At 45.4% G+C, this 22,102-nt stretch overlaps 1 protein-coding gene across 2 annotated transcripts in view; it reads left to right on the top strand.

Moving 5' to 3' along the window:
- gtf2h1 (general transcription factor IIH, polypeptide 1) overlaps positions 1 to 22,102 on the top strand; it is a 95,693-nt gene that overhangs the window by 24,170 nt on the left and 49,421 nt on the right. For both annotated transcript variants that reach the window (XM_070898656.1, XM_070898657.1), the window contains 4 exons: positions 3,424 to 3,545; positions 4,832 to 4,919; positions 12,142 to 12,230; positions 14,433 to 14,550. In XM_070898656.1, the coding sequence (XP_070754757.1) occupies positions 3,424 to 3,545; positions 4,832 to 4,919; positions 12,142 to 12,230; positions 14,433 to 14,550 (417 nt within the window). The remainder of the gene's footprint in view (positions 1 to 3,423; positions 3,546 to 4,831; positions 4,920 to 12,141; positions 12,231 to 14,432; positions 14,551 to 22,102) is intronic.

Raw genomic sequence — 22,102 nt, 5'->3', positions numbered from 1 at the left:
AGGGGCCATAGTCTCAATAAGAGGTCGCCCATTTAAAACTGAGATGTGGAGGAATTTCTTCTGAGGGTTGTAAATCTATGGAATTCTCTGCCCCAGAGAGGTGTGGAGGCTGGGTCATTGAATATATTTAAGGTGGAGATGGACAGATTTTTGAGTAATAAGGGAATAAAGGGTTATGAGGAGCGGGCAGGGAAGTGGAGCCGAGTCCATGATCGGATCAGCCATGATCTTATTGAATGGCAGAGTAGGCTCGAGTGGCCAAATGGCCGACTCCTGCTATTATGTCTGTCAGTGGGGATGTTGAACTTTTTTAAGGAAGCTTTGAGGGTGTCCTTGAAGCGTTTCCTCTGCCCACCAGGGGCTTGCTTGCCGTGTCGGAGCTCCGAGTAGAGCGCTTGTTTTGGGAGTCTGATATCGGGCATGCGGACGACTTGGCCCGCCAACGGAGCTGATCGAGCGTGGTCAGTGCTTCGATGCTGGGGATGTTGGCCTGAGCAAGAACACTGACATTGGTGCGCCTGTCCTGCCAATGGATTTGTAGGATCTTGCGGAAGCAGCGTTGGTGGTACTGCTCCAGTATTTTGAGGTGCCTGCTGTACATAGTCCATGTCTCTGAGCCATATAGGAGGGCAGGTATCGCTACTGTTCTGTAGACCATGAGCTTGGTGCGGGGTTTGAGATCCTGGTCTTCAAATACTCTATTTTCCTCAGGCGGCTGAAGGCTACACTGGCACACTGAAGGCGGTGTTGGACCTCATCATCGACGTCTACCCTTGTTGACAGTAGACATCTGAGGTATGGAAAATGGTCCTCGTTGTCCAAGGCCTCGTCGTGGATTTTGATAATCGGGGGGCAGTGCTGTGTGGCGGGGGCAGGTTGGTAGAGGACCTTTGTCTTACGGATGTTTAATGTAAGGCCCATGCTCTCTCGTATGCCTCTGTAAAGGTGTTGACGATGGCTTGGAGTTCAGCCTCTGAGTGTGCGCAGACGCATGCATCGTCTGCGTACTGTAGTTCAGTGACCGAGGATGGGACGACCTTGGATCTGGCCTGGAGGCGGCGGAGGAGGTTGAACAGATTCCCGTTTGTTCTGTAATTTAGCTCCACTCCAGTGGGGCGCTTATTGAGGGCGAGATGGAGCATTGCAGCAAGGAAGATGGAGAAGAGCATTGGTGCGATGACACAACCTTGCTTGACCCCGGTCTGTGGTGGATCTGTTGGTCAGGATCACGGCTTGCATGTCTTGGTGAAGCAGGTGGAGGATGGTGACAAACTTTTGAGGGCAGCCGAATTTGAGGAGGACACTCCATAATTCCTTAAGATTGACAGTGTCGAAGGCCTTTGTGAGGTCAAAGAAGGCCATGTACAAGGGTTGGTGCTGTTCCCTGCATTTCTCTTGGATTTGCCGTGCGGTGAAGATCATGCCCATTATGCCCCTTGGGCAGAATGTGCATTGCGACTCTGGGAGGAGCTGTTCAGCCACAGGGCGAAGGCGATTGAGGAGGATTCTTGCGATGACTTTCCCTGTGGTCGACAGCAGGGAGATTCCTTTGTAGTTACCGCAGGCCCCCTTTTTTTGAAGATGGTCACGATTACAGCGCCTCAGATCTCCTGGCATGCTCTCCTCCTTCCAGATAAGAGAAAGGGGGTCATGTATTCTCCGCCATGTTTTAGTGCTTTGACGGGGATTCCATCTGCTCCTGAGGCCTTGTTGTTCTTCAGTTGTTGGATGGCCTTTTCTACCTCGTGCCGGGCTGGGGTTGTGCAGAGATGGTGGCGGGTAGCATGCTGTGGGATGGAGTCGAGGACACGTGCGTCGAAGACAGGGTCTTGGTTAAGGAGATGTTCGAAGTGCTCCTTCCAACAAGCACTGATTGCCTCTCTGTCTTTGATGAGCACCTCTCCGTTCTTGGCCAGCAGTGGGGCAGGGCTTTGGGTGTTTGGGCAGTAGGTGGTCTTGACTGCGCTAAAGAATCGTGTCGTCGTTGTCGGCTAGTTGCTAGATCTCCTGCGCTTTCTCCACCCACCATCTGTTCTTTAGGTTGTGAGTTTTTTCTGGTCCTCGGTCTTCAGTCATCTGTAAGGCTGCTTTGCTGCTCTTAAGTTGTGTTGCTGTTTTAAATCCAGAAATGCCTTGCGCTTGCAGCTCATCAGCTCCTGGATCTCCCGGTCGTTCTTGTCGAACCAGTCTTGCTGCTTCCTCGTCTCTTCACAGGTGCTGATTATGGAGGCCTTGAGGACAGATCAGGCGATGTGGTACTCTGCGTGTCTGGGAGTCGTCAAGTTGGCAGTCAGGCGCTGGCTGAATAGAGCTTTCTTAGCAGGGTCTTTGAGTGCTCCAGCGTTGATTTTCCTGTGGCATTATTGCTGTTGCTGTTCTTTGCGATTCCTCGCTTGGACAATGACGTCGTCGAACAGATGCCAGTGCTTGGAGCGAGGGTGTTGTCATGAAACCTTACATTTGTCTTTCTGACAACAAGGTATTGGTTATGACAAGGCTGTGTTCTAAGCATTGCGTCAGGAAGAGGGTGCAATTGGAGTTGGCTTTCCCTACCCCCTCTCTGCCAATCACACCTCCCCAGAGTTCTGTCTTTTCCAACTCTAGCATTGAAGTCGCCAAGGAGGATCAGCTTGTCGCCTGATGGGACTCGGGTCAGGGATTGTTCGAGGCTGGAGTAGAATTCCTCTTTGATCTCGTCTGTAGTTTCCAGTGATGGGGCGTATGTGCTGAAGACCGAGACGCACTGCTTGTACTCTGTTATGGACTGTCTCCGTTTGGCTCGGTTTGTTTAAGGCCACTCCCTAATTTTAGCATGTAATGTAGAGTGGTGTGCTTCAGTGCACTACTAAGGGAGTGTTATATTGTTAGAGATGTTCGACTGAGACACTTAAGGTGGATGTAAAAGATCCAATGGGATTACTTGAAGAAGAACAGGGCATGCTTCGTGTCCTGGCCAACAGTCTTCTCGCAATTAACATCCCCAGAAACTAATTAAGCGGTCAGTGAATTCATTTACAGTTTGTGTGTAAAAGGACTGCAGAGTTTACTTACAAAACGTCAGTGACTACGTTTCGAAAGTAATTAATTGAATGTAAAATGCTTCGGGACATCCTGGGGACATAAGGCGCTATATAAATGCAAGTTCTTTATCTATTCACTGTCAATCAGGACAGATTTGAGATCTTTATTCAGGGGACTACACATATTCAACCTCGGGCCCAGTGTATGTACTTGGGACTGGGGTCGGGGGAACTATATAAAGGGCATACGTTTATTTATAGGATGCAGAGCTGTATGTTTGTTCCTTCTCAGATGTAGTGTACAATGCAGAGAATAGACTGGATTGGGGGTTTAAATTTGGTGTTCGTGTTAAGTTAGTTATTTATCTACCGGCCTCACTGCAGCGAAAACTGTTGTTCACAGGGTTATGGGACTTCGTCAACATTGTCGTCCTCTAAATCCAACAAGGAGAGCAGCAATGCTGCTATCATTCGCCGCTTCAATCATCACAGTGCCATGGTGCTGGCAGCTGTCTTCCGCAAACAGTACGTCAATACAATTTCCTACGCCTCCCTTTGCAAAACATCATTTTAGTTTATTCACCGCTTTTAGTTTGTGTTGTTTTGATGAATTAGTGACGAATGATTAGTTCAGTCAAGATCAATTAATTCATGTGGACATAGGAATTTAATAATGGCAATGTATAAAATTAATGGCAAAATGCATGAGTTTAATGCCGACTGAATTATGTCTGCATGCGCTCATTAGTTATCCCCTGTTTCACCGGTCTTGACTTCCTACTTGCAATATAATGGGGGGGAATTTCAGTCGGAGGCTTCCTTCGGACCAAGGTTTCTGACCCGAAAAAAATCTACGAAAATACCTGGCGGTCCCGGAGGAACGTAAGATTCCGGTCAGAGGCTTTCATTCGCTGTACAGCGTACGGGAACATGTCTTCCAGATACGCAAGTACAGGCTGGAATCACGTGAGCCTGGACCACCAATCACTAGCTAGTGTTCTCATTGATAATGGGAACTCTGTTTTTACAAGCTCCCATTACTATCAGAAAAAACACCCCAAAACAAGAAACACAACGCAATAAATAAAAAAAAAACACTTCACATATTTCAAATTAATTTAAATTGAATGTTTTAGAAAATTTTTTGGGGGGGTGCGGAATTTAAAATAAAATGCGTTTTTAAGAGGGTTAAAAATAAACTTGCCTTAATGGACAGGGATTTTAATATAAAAATTACTAATTACATTTAATTTTTCTATGTGTTAAAACTCTTACGCTGATAAATGTAGGCTATATGCCTATAGAAATTTTGACAGATTGAAAAAGCTGGTTCTCGCCACATGCGCATCATGCCCCAAGAGCCGGCCTTTGCGAGGCCTCGCCGGTCAGTGCGCACTTCATACGCATCCTGCGAGGCCGCAGTTTCCGGCCTATTAAAAGTCTTGCGTATAGCATGCATTGCCTGTAAGTGTTTCACTCCGCAGCACATCTTCCGTTGTTGGTAACACACTATATTAGAAAACTGTGTATCCTCTAACTCACGAGATCTTCTAGTATATACAACAACTAGCATTTGTGTGGGGGGGGGGGTGACTAAAAACTTGGGTGAAAAGGTAAGTTTTATGGAGAATCTTTAAAGGAAGTGGGTTCGGTCGAGAGGCAGAGTGATTGAGGGAGGGAATTCCAGAGCGGTAACCAGGTGGCTGAAGGTGCTGCTGCTGATGGGCCAAGGGATACACAAGAGGTCCGAGTCAGAGGAATGAGATTTGAGAGGGCAGTTGTGTAATGTGTTCCTTGTGTCCCCCTTGCAGAGAAACACACAACGATCAGAACAGTGAGAGCAGCAGCACGGACGGCAATTCCCACGATTCTGACTGTTTCCACCCACCGGTTAAAAAGGTAAGGATAGAGCTCGGCCAAGATAGGATGCTGTAAAAGGAAAAACTGGGGAACTGCATCATTCTAAAGTATGAAAAACACTGATATAAGCGGGATAAATGTCAAGACTTCTCCAAGTCAGGACGGCAACTAACAACAGGAGAAAAAAAAGAGACACGCCGAACAAAGCCTTAAATATTGAATCAAATCATCTAACTGAGAGTTGCTTGGGTTTCACCGAGGGATTTTGTTTCAGTATGCTCGGTCAGAAATTGAAGTCACGTTGCACTTCCCAATGCCTCTGTCGATTTAAACAATGAGCAGCTGAGGCACGCAGACCCGGAAGGTCCATGTTTGGATTCCCAGTCTGCTGATGTCAGTGGTCGGGACTCGACAGTAAGCTTCTCAACGCCTTGGTTAGGGAGGAGAAGATCGCACAGGGTTCCTGCTCCTGATTGCTGATCATTCAGCTCAACCACTCTGTGTCAGCATTTACACTCCTCGTGAGCAAATAGTCCCAATCACAATTACCCACCTTATTTCCATTTCCCTTCAATCTCTCTTCCTTCAACCATCTCTCTAATCTAATCTTGAATTTTGAAGTCGTTTCTACCTCGATCACTTGCCCTGGGAGTGCATTTCACAGCTTCACAACTCTGGAGTTTCTCCTGCCTTCTAACATAAGAACATAAGAATTAGGAGCAGGAGTAGGCCATTCGGCCCCTCGAGCCTGCTCCGCCATTCAATGAGATCATGGCCGATCTTCTACCTCAACTCCACTGTCCCCATATCCCTTGATTCTCTTAATATCCTAAAATCTATCAATCTCTGTCTTGAATATACTCAAACACTGAGCCCCCCCCCAGCCCTCTGGAAAAGAATTCCAGAGATTCACCCCCTCTGAGTGAAGAAGTTTCTCTTCATCTCGGTCCTAAATGGCCGACCCCTTCTGAGACTGATTCCTGGTTCTAGACTCCTCAGCCATCTACCCTGTCAAGCCCTGTAAGAATTGTATATGTTTCATTGAGATCACCTCTCATTCTTCTAAACACTAGTCAAATTAGACCTAGTCTACTCAATCTCTCCTCGTAGGACAATTCCCCCTACATCCCAGGAATCAGTCTGGTGAACCTTCAATGCACTCCCTCAATGGCAAGTACAGGTTGTACCTCTCTAGTCCGGGGACTCTCTGGTCTGGCAACATCCTTGGTCCGACTTCATTCCCGGCGGGAGGTTGTGACCCGCGTTGTGTCCTGGGGCTGGCTGCTCCTCTTCTCCCCACTCACTTTGCCTGTCCATATCCCCTTGAAGTCTCTGCATCCTCCCCACAACTTACATTCGCATCTAGCTTTGTATCACCAGCAAACTTAATATATTACATTTGGTCCCCTCATCCAAATCATTGATATAGATTGTGAAAATAACTGGGGCTGAAGCCTTGTGGCACCCCACTAGTTACAGGCTGCCAATTGGAAAATGAGCCGTTTATTCCTACTCTCTGTTTTCTGTCGGTTAACCAATCCTCAACCCATGCTAATATATTACCCCCAATCCCATGAGCCAAAATTTTGTTTAATAGCCTCTTGTGTGGCACATTATCGAATGCCTTCTGAAAATCCAAATGCACCACATCCACTGTTTTTACTCCCCCCCCCCCCCCCCCCCCCCCACTATCTATTCTGCTAGTTGCAACCTCAAAAAACTCTTAACAGATTTGTCAAACATGATTTCCCTTTCATAAATCCATGTTGACTCTGCCCAATCCTATTACTCTTTTCTAAGTGCCCTGTTACCATGTCCTTAATAATAGATTCTAGAATTTTCCCTACTATTGATGTCAGGCTAACTGGTTTGTAGTTCCCCGTTTCTCTCTCCCTCCTTAATTAGTGGGATTACATTTACTATCTTCCAATCCGTGGGAACCATTCTAGAATCCATGAAATTTTGGAAGATGACAACCAATGTATCCACTATCTCTATTTCAAAACCCTAGGATGTAGGCCATCAGGTCCAGGGGATTTATTGGCTTTCAGTCCCATTAATTTCTCCAGTAATAATTTTTTACGAATACTAATTTTTTTCAGTTCCTCATTCTCACTAGACCCTTGGTTCTCCATTATTTCCGGGAGGTTTTTTGTGTCGTCTTCCGTACACAAGACATACACACAGTATTTGTTTAATTTCTCCGCCATTTCCTTATTCCCCATTATAATTTCTCCTGTCTCGGTCTGTAGGGGACCCACATTTACTTTCACTAATCTTTTCCTTTTTACACACCTATAGAAGCTTTTACAGACTGTTTTTATGTGTCTCGCTAGTTTACTCTCGTATTCTATTTTCCCTTTCTTTATCGATTTCTTGGTCCTCCTGTGCTGAATTCTAAAACTCTCCCAATCCTCAGGCTTAATGTTCTTTCTGGCAACATTATAAGCCTCTTTGTTTGATCTAATACTATCTTTAACTTCTCATTATCCATGTTTGGATCATATTTCTTGTGGGATTTTTGTGCCTTTATAGGAATGTATGTTGTAAATTATGTATTAATTCTATAAATGCTGGCCATTGCTTATCTATCGCCATACCGTTTAATGTTTCCCAATCTACCTTAGCCAACTCTCCCCTCACACCTACGTAGTTTGCTTTTGTTTAGATTTAAGACCCTAGTTTCGGATTTAACTAAATCACTTTCAAACATAATGTAAAATTCTATCATATTATGGCCGGTCTTCCTTAAAGGCCCCTTTACTGCAAGGTTATTATTTAGCCCTTTCTCTTTGCACATTCCAAATCTAAAATAGCCTGATCTCTTGGTTCCTCAACATACTGATCTAGAAAACCATCTTGTATGCATTCCATGAATTTGTCCTCCACATTATTACTGCAAGTTTGGTTTGCCCAGTCTGCATGTAGATTAACGTCCCCCATAATTAGTACCTGCGAAAAGACGCTCGGTCACTCGACCAGGAAACACCAAGATTGGTTCGACGAGAACGACCAGGAGATCCAGGAGCTAATAAGCCGCAAGCGCAAGGCATTCTTGGACTGGAAACAGCAACACATCTCGAGAGCAAGAAAGCAGCTCTACAGATGTCTGAAGGCCGAGGTCCAACAAAAAACTCGCAACCTAAAGAACAGATGGTGCGTGGAGAAAGCGCAGGAGATCCAGCAGCTAGCTGACAACCACGACATGTGTGGATTCTTCAGCGCAGTCAAGACCATCTACAGCCCAAGCACCCAAGGCCCTACCCCACTGCTGGCCGAGAAACGGAGAGGTACTCATCAAGGACAGAGAGGCAGTCAGTGCTCACTGGAAGGAGCACTTCGAAGATCTCCTCAACCGAGACTCTGTCTTCGACGTGAGTGTCCTCGGCTCCATCCCACAGCATGCTACCCACCACCATCTCGGCACAACCCCAGCCCGGCACGACGTAGAAAAGGCCATCCGCCAACTGAAGAACAACAAGGCCTCTGGAGCAGATGGAATCCCCGCCGAAGCACTTTTGGCACGAATACACAATCTCCTATCTCTCATCTGGAAGGAGGAGAGCATGCCAGGAGATCTCAGACGCCATAATCGTGACCATCTTCAAGAAAGGCGACAAGTCCAATTGTGGTAACTACAGAGGAATTTCCCTGCTGTCTGTCACAGGGAAATTCATCTCAAGAATCCTCCTCAATCGCCTTCTCCCTGTGGCTGAAGAGCTCCTCCCAGAGTCGCAATGCAGATTCCGCCCACTAAGGGGCACAGGACATGATCTTCAATCCTGCGCGGCAAATCCAAGAGAAATGCAGGGAACAGCACCAACCTCTGTACATGGCCGACTTTGACCTCACAAAAGCCTTTGACACTGTCAACCGTGAGGGATCATGGAGCGTCCTCCTCAAATTCGTCTGCCCCCAAACATTTGTCATCATCCTTCGCCTGCTTCACGACACCATGCAAGCTGTGATCCTGACCAACGGATCCATCACAGACCCATTCCACGTTCGGACCAAGACTGTGTCATTGCACTAACACTCTTCTCGATCTTCCTTGCTGCAATGCTCCATCTCGCCCTCAGTGAGCTCCCCGCTGGAGTGGAGCTAATCTACAGAATAAACGGGAAACTGTTCAACCTCCGCCGCCTCCAGACCAGATTCACGGTCGTCCCATCCTCCGTCATTGGATTACAGCACGCAGACGATGCTTGCGCATACTCTGAGGCCGAGCACCAAGCCATCGTCAACACCTTCACCAAGGCATGCAAGAGCATGGGCCTTACACTAAACATCCATAAGACAAAGGTCCTCTACCAACCTGCCCCTGCCACGCAGTACTGCTCCCCGATTATCAAAATCCATGACGAGGCCTTGGCCAATGTGACCATTTTCCATACCTCAGGAGCCTACTGTCAATAAGGGCATACATCGATGATGAAGTCCAACTCTGCCTCCAATGTGCCAGTCTTTGGTCGCCTGAGGAAGAGCGTGTTTGAAGACCAGGCCCTCAAACCGGCACCAAGCTCATGGTCTACAGAGCAATATTGATACTTGCCTTCCTATATGCCTCAGACATGGACTATGTACACCAGGCACCTCAAAGTACTGGAGAAGTATCACCAATGCTGCCTGCGCAAGATCCTGCAAATCCATTGGCAGGATAGGCGCACCAACGTCCGTGTTCTCGCTCAGGCCAACATCCCCAGCACTGAAACATTGACCACACTCGACCAGCTCCGTTGGGTGGGCCACGTCGTCTGCATGCCTGATTCGAAACTCCCAAAACAAGAACTCTACGCGGAGCTTCGACACGACAAGGGAGCCCCAGGTGGCAGAGGAAACACTAAGGACACCCTCAAAGTCTCCTTGGAAAAAGTGCAACATCCTCACTGAACCTAGGAATCTCTGGCCCAATACCGCACAAAATGGAGGAAAAGCATCCGAGAAGGCGCCGAACACCAAGTCTCCACGCTGAGAGCAAGCTGAAGCCCAAGCATCTCACCCACCCGTTCCTTCAACCACTGTCTGCCCCACCTGTGACAGAGACTGTAGGTCCCACATTGGACACCCGAGAACTCATGTTAGTGTGGAAGCAAGTCATCCTCGACTCCGAGGGACTGTCTAAGATTACCTTTGTTACATGTACCTCTAATTTCCTGATTTATACTCTGTCCTACATTACCACTACTGTTCGGGGGCCAATAAACAACTCCCACCAATGTTTTCTGCCCCTTGTTCCTTAGCCCCACCCAAACTGATTCTACTTCTTGTTTTTCCGAGCTAAGATCCTTTCTCACTACTGCCTTTATCCCATCCTTTATTATCAGAGATACCCCTCCCCCTTTTCTGTTTTGCTTATCCCTTCTAAAAGTTAAGTATCCTGGAATATTTAGTTCCCAACCTTGATCACCTTGCAACCATGTCTCTCTAATGGCTAATCGATCAAACCTATTAATTTCTATCTCTGCTATTAATTCATCTATTTTGTTGCAAATGCTTCACGCATTCAGATACAGTGCCTTTGACTTTGACCTCAATCTCTTGCATGTACGCCCCTTCGTTCTTGACCTCTCTTGGACTGCTTGCTTGCTCTTTTTCCTTCTCGTTGCTATAAGCGTCAGATTACACACACACTCCGTTGTAGTTATGGCAGGATCAGGTCTTTATTTAAACTTCCATACAACATCAAAACCAGAATGAGAGTTACTGAGACATACACTTCACAAAACCAGTGCATGCTGCCTGCTTGTGTGACACACGCGTTCCATTTACCAGTGTCTGTTTAAAACCGTTTTCTCTCACCCCTTATACAAAATCAGGTCTTTGAACTCTATATTCCATACATACCATCAATAAATCATAGTGCATCAAAAATACATACAAATACTGACACTGATAATGTAAACTAAACGCCCAGCTAGCCAACGTCCTGAAATCCGGTCTTTGCCACGATCGACACTTGCCATATATTTTATTACTATAACACACAGGTGACCAAATGGCTGGCTGACTCTCAGACCTTCTAGCGTCTTTTCTGTGGAGCCATCCTCTGCTTTGATCCAAATTTCCAATGCATGCTAATCAGAAAAGCTGCTTGAATTTTTAACTCAGCAGGCGTCATCTCAGAATGTGCCGAAAGCGAGGTATTCAGTAAACACGGGCTTTCGCTCCGACACCCTCAACTACCGGAAACAGTCTGCTATCTACTCTGTCCCAACCTTTCAGAATTTTAAACACTTCTATCATACTGCCCCATAATCTGTGGTTCTCTAATGAAAAAAGATCCAATTTTTTTTAGTCTTCCTTCGTATTTGTATTTCCTCATACCTGGCAACATCCTAGTGAGAATCTGTGTTGTATCATCTCCAAAGCCTCAATATTCTCCTATAACGTGGAACCCACTATTTCACACAGTCCTCGAACAGGTCGTCTTAAGGTTTTATGTCGGCTCATCGTTACCTCTTGCCTTTTATATTCTATACCTGGGCGGGGAGGGGGGGATCTGGAATTCCATTAGTGTTTTTGATAGCCTTAATAACCTAATGTTCTGTGAGCCTGTATTCCAAATCCCTATTTACTAATGCTTTTATAGTTTGATTAATGTGGGGTCATCTTCGCCATGTCTTCTTTCCCAGCCCTATTCAATATAGGGGCTGGCCCTGAACATTTGTTGCCCTGCTGCACCTGCTTATACTCCATGTCCAGAAAAAGCCACATTTTATCCATTTAATCCAAGTTTCTTACACTATGAAATGGTGTACTTCCCCAATATTTATCTTTTGCAGAAGTTCACTTTCTACAAGAAAGTTCTGATTTTCTGAACTTGCAGTTGTATTTCCCGCACTGTATTGCTTTTCACCTTTTTAAGTCTTATTTGGCTGAGGTATTGGCCAAGAATTAAATTTCATTGATCGAATGGTCCCAGGTAAAAGCGTTTCTCCTCCTCTTCTCAGTTGTGTGGTTTTATTGTGTCTTGGGGGCTGACCACAGGAGGGAAAGTTTAAGTTCAGTATAATCAATTTTGAGTTGAAAACTGAAGTTTAGTTCCTTAAGAAATTGTTTGAGAGGGATAAGCTGTAAAGAAAATGGGAGACCGAGCCCAGTAAATCTACCATAATACTTCAGGTGAGGGGAGTAGGAGGGTCCGTGGATCAGAACGGCAAGGTGGGGTGCGGGTAGATGGTGGTGTATGAGCGCACAGCAGGTGGGTGGGACATGCAGTTTGTAATATCGTTTGATTGTTGGAGATTTTTTTTCTGTGAAGGTGAAGTTACAGGAAGCCATAGAATACGAAGACCTGGGGGAGAAGAACGCAAAGAAGACATTTGCATTGAATTTGAAGAAGGCTGACAGGTAGGGTTGTGATTACAGACTAGGACTGCGTGACCCAAACTGGTAGATGCATCATACACACATTCATGAACAAACTTAAGTACTGACATTTGAACAGATTCAACAACCTCCATATTGCATTCTATGACAGGCACCATCTAGAGGGTGCTATTCCTTTTAATAGCCTTGCACTGTTTTGTAACAGTTCCAGTGTTACTTGGGATTTGGATGCTTCTTTTCAAGGCAAAGAACCGAGCCTGTGTCCAGAATAAGAAATTATATACAAGAATTTTAAGGTTACCTAACTACAATTTTCTTACAGGAACGGTGACTAGGGTATATTTTTATTTCTGGATTGATAGCCGCGTCGTTTTTGTACAAGGAGACTAAACTTTCTAAGAATCATCATCATTGGCAGTCCCTCAGAATCGAGGAAGACTTGCTTCCACTCTTAGAATGAGTCCTTCGGTGGCTGAACTGTCCAACACGAGAGACACTAATTTCTAGGAATGAGTTGTTCCTCAAGGTACACTTATGGTAGCTTTTTGAGAAAAGCATAATCTCTCCTTTCTCCCCTTGCTACAGGAGTATAGGAACCTCATCATTTATCAGTTCTTTTTCCCCATGGTTGGCAGCAGTGCTGCACTATCACTTTTCATACAGGAGAAATCCTTCAAGCCTCTTTTATACCTTGCAGAAATAATTGCTCCAGCAGTGATAGCTGTTATTTTCTTCTTGCAGAGATTCTCGCATTGCTTTTCTGTATTCCCTCTTCTCTCTCTCTCTCTCTCCCTCTGTTAATATTTTGCACATAAATCACACTTCCTAAAAATGGAATGCTTTTTGTTCTTTTCTGTCATGCTTTCTTCTAATTGGCTCATCCTTCCCATGTGACTCCCAGCCTACTAAGTTTCTTCCAGCAATTGGCTGGTATGCAAATTTATTCATTAAATTTCATTACATATTAATTTGAGACCGGTGGCAAGTGAACCAATCCAGTTGGTCAACAACAAATGTGTGTCCTTTGTCAATGTTTCCTCAGTAACTGAAATATCTAATCAACTAAATAAGGTTTTAAACATAGTTAAACCATGGGGGAAAAAAAAATGACAATTCATGATTCCCAATAAAGTTCAATGATAACTTGCATGTACTTACCGACTGGCCAGATAACCTGGAATCCATGGAGGAGCTGCCCCATCAATTGCAAAGGGCAGGACATTTTTTAATGTGCTCTGACCTTTTACATCGTGTGGCCACTGTCCATAAGCAAGGTGAAGCCCAGGAGCTTGAGGGGGGAATTGGTGAAACTGAAATCGAGAGAGAAATGAGCTGGATTCCAGGAACGTCAAAAAGAGGAATGAAGCTGGAGAGTCCAGAGTAGAGAAGGTTGTGGGCATGGGCCATGAACGGGTGTGTACTCCCCTGACTGAGTTATAGTACCATTCCCTACAATGACTCGTGTGTAAGACTACTAACTTTCTAAACTTATACATGAGTTTATACAGTAGAAAAAATGCAGCTAATTGTTTTTACGTATTTTTTTAAAATTTCTATCTTAAGGACCTATTCATTTCTTTCTGTTTTGATACACTGGAATGGGTTCAGGTTCCTGTTGTTTTTGAGGTGGATGGGTGCAACTATTGCTTGGGTTATCGGGCTAATTACCATTAGTGTAGAACTACAAATGTCAGTATTCTCATTATTTGAAAATCGTGCAGGGGATGGAATCATTGCTGTTAAATTCAAAATAACTGGCTCTGGCCTTGGACTGTTCACAAGATCTCGGTAAATTGACTGATCTGTGCAGGAGGTCACTCAAAATGACTCGGCTGATGTTAGTACCCAAGCTCAGGCAGTGACTAATCCCAGCTGTGCCACTGATCAAAATCTCCTACCATGCCTCACCTAAATACAGATATAACTAGCTATTGTAAGCTCATCTAGCCAGTAATAAAAGGCTGCCTTTCGTGCACCGTAGGGTGAGTCGCTGCCAAAATATTTGTTCAGCTTTGGGCCATTTCAGCACATTGTATAATACGAGGAATTCAGCAAATCTTAGACCTCTGCATATTGCTGCTTGCAGTGTTCTGGCAACAGCTGTTGCTTGCACAACTAAAATAAACCACAGGGAGCAGAACAGCGTCGCCCACATCCCATGAATGAATTTTATTTTAAAGTTTTTATTTTTAGTGAATGTTTATTTTTTTCTCTTTCTTTTAGATATTTTCATGGTCCAACTCCTGTTCAGTCTCAACATTATGCATCTAGCCAGGATATCATTAACTCAGTCCACTGTATTCGACAAGAAATGGTTAATTACAGCCCCAGACTTGCTCAGGTATGATCAATAAAATAAGCAGAAATGTTTTGTGTCTGCTGAGCACAGGAGTCAACCTGTCTGTGTGCAGTTTCAACAGGTCAAAGAGGAGCAGAGTTGGAAGGAAGCTTTGTAGATGAAAACTGAACTATATTGAGGGAACGAGGGACATCCATACCTATGGTGGCCAATCCAATATCTTTGCTCATTGTGTCAATTCCCCATTTCACAAGTCAATATAATATGGAGGGTAACAAATGGGTAACAAGATAATATGAACTGTTGCCAAAGATACAACAGCTTGCTTTTGGCAGCGATTCACATTACTTTTACATTTGTTATCTTATTGAGTAGCCAAACTGGAGATTGAAAGAATAAGGACATTGGATTTACCATTGTAGTTATTGGTCTTCCTCACTCTGCATCTCCAAAGCTTTCTTCCAACCTGCTCCTCTGTTCTCTTTCTGAGCTGGTCAAAATTTGGATTTGTTATTTTCAGTCTCCCAATGGCATGCTGGGTGAAGGCACCGTCTGTTACATGGGTAAGCCAGACAGATCAGAACATCGTCCACATTATTTCCAGTCTTATCGCAGTTGGGGTGCAACATTTAGCTTAGGCACCCCTGAGCTAGAGAAGAGAAAATGAGCCTGGGTTTCTGCTCCTGATTACTGTCTCGAGACCTTTGATGCAAAGTGTGTGGATGTTGTGTGAGGGAAAGATTGGATTCTGCTATGATGTGCCCCATAATTGAAATATCCTACCAACACTCGCTATCTAGACTCGCACATGAAGAATGATCACTTGGGCAAGGTACCTGACGCTTCTAGCATCTATGCAACTGGACCACAGCATGAGTTAGTATCGGGAGAGATGGGGAAAACTTGGAAAGGTAAAAGAATTGAGGTAGGTGTCCATAATAAAGCCCAATATACAGTGAGGCCTGGAGAAGACCAGATCATCAAGTCCCCTCCTATGTAATGCCAAGGTCTTAAAGGGATAGTTTCCTATATTCTTTGCCTTCATGGTGGCCTGGTCCTTTATATGGAGAAGAGAGCGAAGATTAAAATCAATTATATAAAAAAAGTAAACATAAGTGATATTTCTAATCTACAAAACCTCATTAATTAAATCAGCTGTATGCTGAGTAGCGGCTGGGTGTGTTTTGCTAAATTTTAGAGTTTATTTTTGCTCGATCGTTCCGAGTCCATTAACTGGAGGGATGGCAGGGCAGCTCAGTCCCGGGGAGTGCACATCCTGGGGCATGTGAGAAGTCCTGGACGCTTGGCGCAGTCTAGACGACCACGTGTGCAGGAGGTGTCTCCAGCTGCAGCAACTAGAGTTCTGCGTTTTGGAGCTTGAGCCACTGCGGTACATCCGCGAGACTGAGAATTTCGTGGATAGCATGTTTCAGGAGGTGGTCGCCCCGCAGCTTAAGAATGTGCAGGCAGAGAGGGAGTGCGTGACCACCAGACAGGTGAGGGGGACTAGGCAGGTAGTGCAGGAGTCCATCTCGCTCTCCAACCGGTATTTTGTTCTGAGTACCGGTGAGGGCGATGGTGCCTCTGGGGAGTGCAGCCAGAGCCAAGTCTGTGGCACCACGGGTGGGTCAGCTGCACAGGAGGGAGGAAGAAGAATGGAAGAGCTATAGTGGTAGGGGATTCAATAGTCAGGGGAGCAGACAGGCGTTTCTGCGGCCGCAGACGTGACTCCAGGATGGTATGTTACCTCCCTGGTGCCAGGGCCAAGGATGTCACTGAGCAGCTGCAAAGACATTCTGGGGAGAGTGTGTGAACAGCCAGAGATCGTGGTCCATATTGGACCAATGACACAGGTAGAAAGAGGGATGAGGTCCTACAGGCAGAGTTTAGGGAGCTAGAAGAGAGATTAAAAAGCAGGACCTCAAAGGTAGTAGTCTCCGGATTGCTGCCGGTACCACGAGCTAGTGACTATAGAAATAGGATAGAGAAGATGAATGCGTGGCTGGAGAGATGGTGCAGGCGGGAGGGCATTAGATTCCTGAGGCATTGGGACCATTTCTGGGGGAGGTGGGACCTGTACAAGCCGGACGGGTTGCACCTCCACAGAGCTGGGACCAGTATCCTCACGGGAGGGTTTGCTGGTGCTGTTGGGGAAGGTTTAAACTTGCTTGGCGGAGGGGTGGGAATCGGAGAATAGGTTCAGTGGGGAGAGAAGCAAAGCTGGAATTGGGCAGCAGAGAAGTGGAAAGTGAATTTGGAAGACTGAGGAAACAAGGGCTGGAAAATAGACAACAGGGGAGTTTGGCGATACTAAATGGTATATACTTCAATGTAAGGAGTATAGGGAATAAGGCAGATGAGCTGAGGGCACAGATTGACATTTGGGAATACGATATTATCGCTGTTACTGAGACATGGCTGAAAGAAGGGCAGGTGTGGCAGCTCAACATTCCTGGTTACAGGGTTTTCAGACGGGATAGAGAGGGGGTAAAAAAGGAGGAGGGGTCGCAGTATTGATTAAAGAAACAATTACAGCTGTGAGAAGGGATGGTATATTCGAGGGGTCATCAAACGAGGCCATATGGGAGTGTGCTATAGACCCGCAAACAGTCAAAGGGAGATAGAAGAACAAATATGTGGGCAAATTGCTGCAAAGTGCAAAAACTATAGAGCTGTAATAGTGGGAGATTTCAACTACCCTAATATTAACTGGGAAAAAGGTAATGTGAATGGTACAGAGGGTGCGGAATTCCGAAAATGAATTCAGGAGAACTTCTTTAGCCAGTATGTAACGAGCCCAATAAGGGAGGGGGTGGTTCTGGACTTGGTTTGGGGGAATGAAGAGGGGCAGGTGGAAGGAGTATCACTGGGAAAGTGACCATAATTCAGTCAGATTTAGGACAGTTATGGAAAAGGACAAAGGTGGACCAGGAATAAAAGTTTTCAATTGGGGTAAAGCCAATTTTGCTGAGCTGAGATGGGATTTGGCCAAAGTGGACCAGAAACGGCTACTTGATGGTAAATCAGTGTCAGAGCAGTGGGAGGCATTCAAGGAGGAGATCCTGAGGGTACAGAGCAAGTATGTTCCCTTTTTCAAAACAAATAAGGATGGGGCTAACAAATCCAGAACTCCCTGGATGTCGAAGGACATACAGGGTAAGGTAAAGAATAAAAGGGAGGCTTATGACAGAACCCAACACTGCAGAAACTCTCGGAGTATAAGGGTGCAATTAAAAAATATTATCAGGAAAGCAAAGAGAGAGCATGAAAGAATGTTGGCAAGTAAAATCAGGGAAAACCCAAAGATGTTTAATAAATACAATAACCGCAAGAAGATAACTAGGGAAAGAGTGAAGTCTATTAGAGACCACAAAGGAAATCTGTGTGTGGAGGCAGAAGACGTAGGTATGATTCTTAATGAATACTTTGCATCTGTTTTCACGAGGGGCGTTGCAGACTTTGCAATGAGGGAGGAGGAGTGTGAAATATTAGAAGAGATAAACAGTGAGAGCAAGTATTAAAGGGCTTAGCAGGAGGAAGTAGAGATGTAGGGATGCTCAGGCTGTGAAGAGATTTAAACACTAGGCTGAATATTTTAAATTGCGGGACTTGGTGCGGGTTAGGATACAGGCAGCAAAGTTTTGGATGGGCTGAAGTTTATGAAAGGTGGAGGATGCAAGGCTGGCTAGGGGAGCATTGTAATAGTCGAGTCTGGAGATGACAAAGGCATGGATGATGCTTTCAGCGGCAGATGGGGGCAGGGGCTGGCAAGGCCATCTTTCAACCTGAAGCGAGAAAAGATGACAACATTTCGGATGTAAACCCTTCATCAAAACTTTCTGATGAAGGGTCTATACCCAAACTAGTCTTTTTTTAAAATGCTGTGAATTTGTAGTATTTTCTAGACTGTGTTACCTCCTGTGACATACCTCCTCCAGATGAATCCATTGGCAAGTCACTTTTATTACTCAGCAGGGATGGCACCATGTACTTTAAAGGCCATGCCACATGTTCTCTGAGCTTCAGTTGTGGTGCCCAAATGCTCAGGTTCGTCCTGAAGTAATCCTGGTAAACAAATGTACGGTTCGTTTGAAACCTGATTGCCATCGCGATTTTCTGAGGGTACACCTATTAGCAGCAGATCATCTATTAGATTAGAATTCAGTAGTGTGTAGAATATAATAATAAAATATTCGTTATTTTGGTAGGGACTTCCCAAATCTGGAGAGTATGCTTGGTTCCTCTTTAGTAATCTTTGTGGGAACTGATTTTTCCTACTGAGGATGGATTGCAGTGTGGTGGGAGGGGAGAGGTTTGCATCCAGCACAGTTGTTCAATCACAAGGACTCTCTTTTTTTCTCTGAGGATTTAATTTGTAGAAATAACATTGGAAAAATGTGGAAGCCCCTGCTAAGACAGGCAATTAATTTCTCGCTCAGCGTCCAGGTCATTATGAAATAAATTGGTCAGCTGAGTGGTTGGCATCAGGCAGTCTATTTAATGCCACCAGATTTGCAGTGGTTTTGTTTTTAATGAATAGATTTTTTGCCTGCAATGGTATCAACACACTGTAGGTGGGAAAGAATGCACAAAAGACAATAGAATGAATGTACCCATTATCCTGCTTGTCACACCAAAATTGCCCCAATAACTAAGCAGCAGTGACCCGCCCTTGTATTAGACAGCTCAAAATGGGCTCTTCAGACACAGCCCAACTTTGGAAGGACAAAATCTGTGCTACTTATCAAATCATAGGATGATAGAGCATGGACGGAGGCCATTCGGCTCATTGTACTTGTGTTAGCTCTTTGTTAGAGCTGTCCAACTAGTCTCACTCTCTTCCCCCTTTTCCCCACAGCCGTGCCGTTCTTCTCCTTGAATTATTTATCCAATTCCCTTTTGAAAGTTATTGTTGAATCTGCTTTCACCGCCCTTTCAGGCAGCGCGTTCCCGATCACAACAACTCGCTTTTTTTTAATGTTTCTTCGTCACCATCTTTGGTCAATCACCTCTGGTTACTGACCCTTCAGCCACTGTTTCTCCTTATTTACTCTATCAAAACTATTTGTGATTTTGAACACTCCATCAAATCTCCTGTTAACCTCCTCTGCTCCATGGAGAACAACCCTAGCTTCTCCAGTCTCTTCACATAACTGAAGTCCCTCATCCCTGGGACCATTCCAGTAAATCTCTTTCACGCCCTCTAAAGCCTTGACATCAATCCGAAAATGTGGTGCCTAGAATGGAACACGAGTAAAGGTTTAGCATAACTTCCTTATATTTGTACTCTATGCCTTTATTAATAAAGCCAGGGATCCCATGTGCCTTTTTTTAACCGCCTGCTCAACTTTTCCTGCCACATTCAAAGATTTGTCTACATACACTCCAGGTCTCAACGTTCCTGCGCCCCTTTTAAAATTGTATAATTTAGTTTATATTGACAATCCTCATCCTTCCTACCAAAATGCATCACTTCACACTTCTTCTCAGCATTAAATTTTATCTGCCATGTGTCTGCCCATTTCACAAGTCTGTCTGTGTCCTCCTGATGTCTGTTACTGTCCTCACTGTTTACTACATGTTCAAGATTCATGTCATCTACAAACTTTGAAATTATGCTCTGTATACCGAAGTCCAAGTATTAATGAATATATCAGAGTAGTGGTCCTACTTACCACTACCATCATCATCATCATAGGCAGTCTCTCAAAATCGAGGAAGACTTGCTTCCACTCTAAAAGTGAGTTCTCAGGTGACTGAACAGTCCAATATGGGAATTACAGTCTCTGTCACAGGTAGGGCAGACAGTGGTTGAAGGAAAGGGTGGGTGGGGAGTCTGGTTTGCCGCACGCTCCTTCCGCTGCCTGCGCTTGGTTTCTGCATGCTCTCGGCAACGAGACTCGAGCTGCTCAGCGCCCTCCCGGATGCACTTCCTCCACTTAGGGCAATCATGGGCCGGGGCTCCCAGGAGGCTTTGAGGGTGTCCTTAAAATGTTTCCTCTGCCCACCTGAGGCTCGCTTGCCATGTAGGAGTTCCGAGTAGAGCGCTTGCTTTGGGAGTCTCGTGTCGGGCATGCGGACAATGTGGTCCGCCCAAAGGAGCTGGTTGAGTGTGGTCAGTGCTTCGATGCTGGGGATGTTGCCCTGAGCAAGAACACTGACGTCGGTGCGTCTGTCCTCCCAGGGGATTTGCAGGATCTTGCGGAGGCAGCGCTGGTGGTACTTCTCCAGCGCTTTGAGGTGTCTACTGTACGTGGTCCACGTCTCTGACCAACCTGACCCCACCACACAGCATTGCCCCCCGGTCATCAAAATCCATGGCACGGCCCTGGACAATGTGGACTATTTTCCATACCTCGGGAGCCGCCTATCAGCAAGGGCAGACATCGGCGATCAGGTCCAACACTGCCTACAGTGCACCAGCGCAGCCTTTGGTCGCCTGAGGAATAGAGTCTTTGAAGACCAGGACCTCAAATCTGGCACCAAGCTTATGGTCTACAGGGCAGTAGTGATACACAGAACACAAGAAATAGGAACAGGAGTAGGCCATTTGACCCCTCGAGCCTGCTCCACCATTCAATATCATGGCTGATCTGATCATGGACTCGGCTCCACTTCCCTGCCCGCTCCGCAAAACCCCTTTATTCCCTTATCGCTCAAAAATCTGTCTATCTCTGCTGTAAATATATTTAATGCCTCAACAGCTCTCTGGGAAGAGAATTCCACACATTTACAAATGAGAAAAAATTCCTCCTCATCTCAGTTTTAAATGGGCGGCCCCTTATTCTGAGACTATGCACCCTAGTTTTAGTTTCCCCTGAGTGGAAATATGCTCTCTCTATCCATCCTGTCCAGCCTTCTCATTATCTTATTTGTTTCAATAAGATCACCTCTCATTCTTCTGAACTCCAATGAGTATAGGCCCAACCTACTGATCCTATATTCATAAGTCAACCCCCTCATCTCCGGAATCAACCAAGTGAACCTTCTCTGAACAGCCTCCAATGCAAGTATATCCCTCCTTAAATAAGGAGACCAAAACTGTACGCAGCACTTCAGGTGTGGCCTCACCAATACCCTGTACAGTTGTAGCAGGACTTCTCTGCTTTTATGCTATATCCCCTTGCAATAAAGGCCAACATTCCATTTACCTTCCTGATTACTTGCTGTACCTGCACACTAACTTTTTGTGCTTAGAAACATAGAAAATAGGTGCAGGAGTAGGCCATTCGGCCCTTCTAGCCTGCACCGCCATTCAATAAGATCATGGCTGATCATTCCCTTAGTACCCCTTTCCTGCTTTCTCTCCATACCCCTTGATCCCCTTATCCGTAAGGGCCATATCTAAGTCCCTCTTGAATATATCCAATGAACTGACATCAGCAACTCTCTGCGGCAGGGAATTCCAATTAGGAGACCAAAAATGAACACACTATTCCAGATGAGGCACCACTAAGGCCCTGTACATCTGCAGTAAGACAAGGACCCCCAGGTCCCTCTACTGAAGAACTTTGTAATCTTTCTCCGTTTAAATTATAATCTGCCCCAGCACCAATCCCTGTGGCACCCCCACTAGTTGCTGTTTGCCAACCTG

The sequence above is a fragment of the Pristiophorus japonicus genome, chromosome 14 (assembly GCF_044704955.1).
Source record: "Pristiophorus japonicus isolate sPriJap1 chromosome 14, sPriJap1.hap1, whole genome shotgun sequence".
In the NCBI taxonomy this organism is placed as follows: domain Eukaryota; kingdom Metazoa; phylum Chordata; class Chondrichthyes; family Pristiophoridae; genus Pristiophorus; species Pristiophorus japonicus.
Note: the sequence above shows the minus strand (reverse complement) of the source record. Positions and strands in the feature narration are given on the sequence as shown.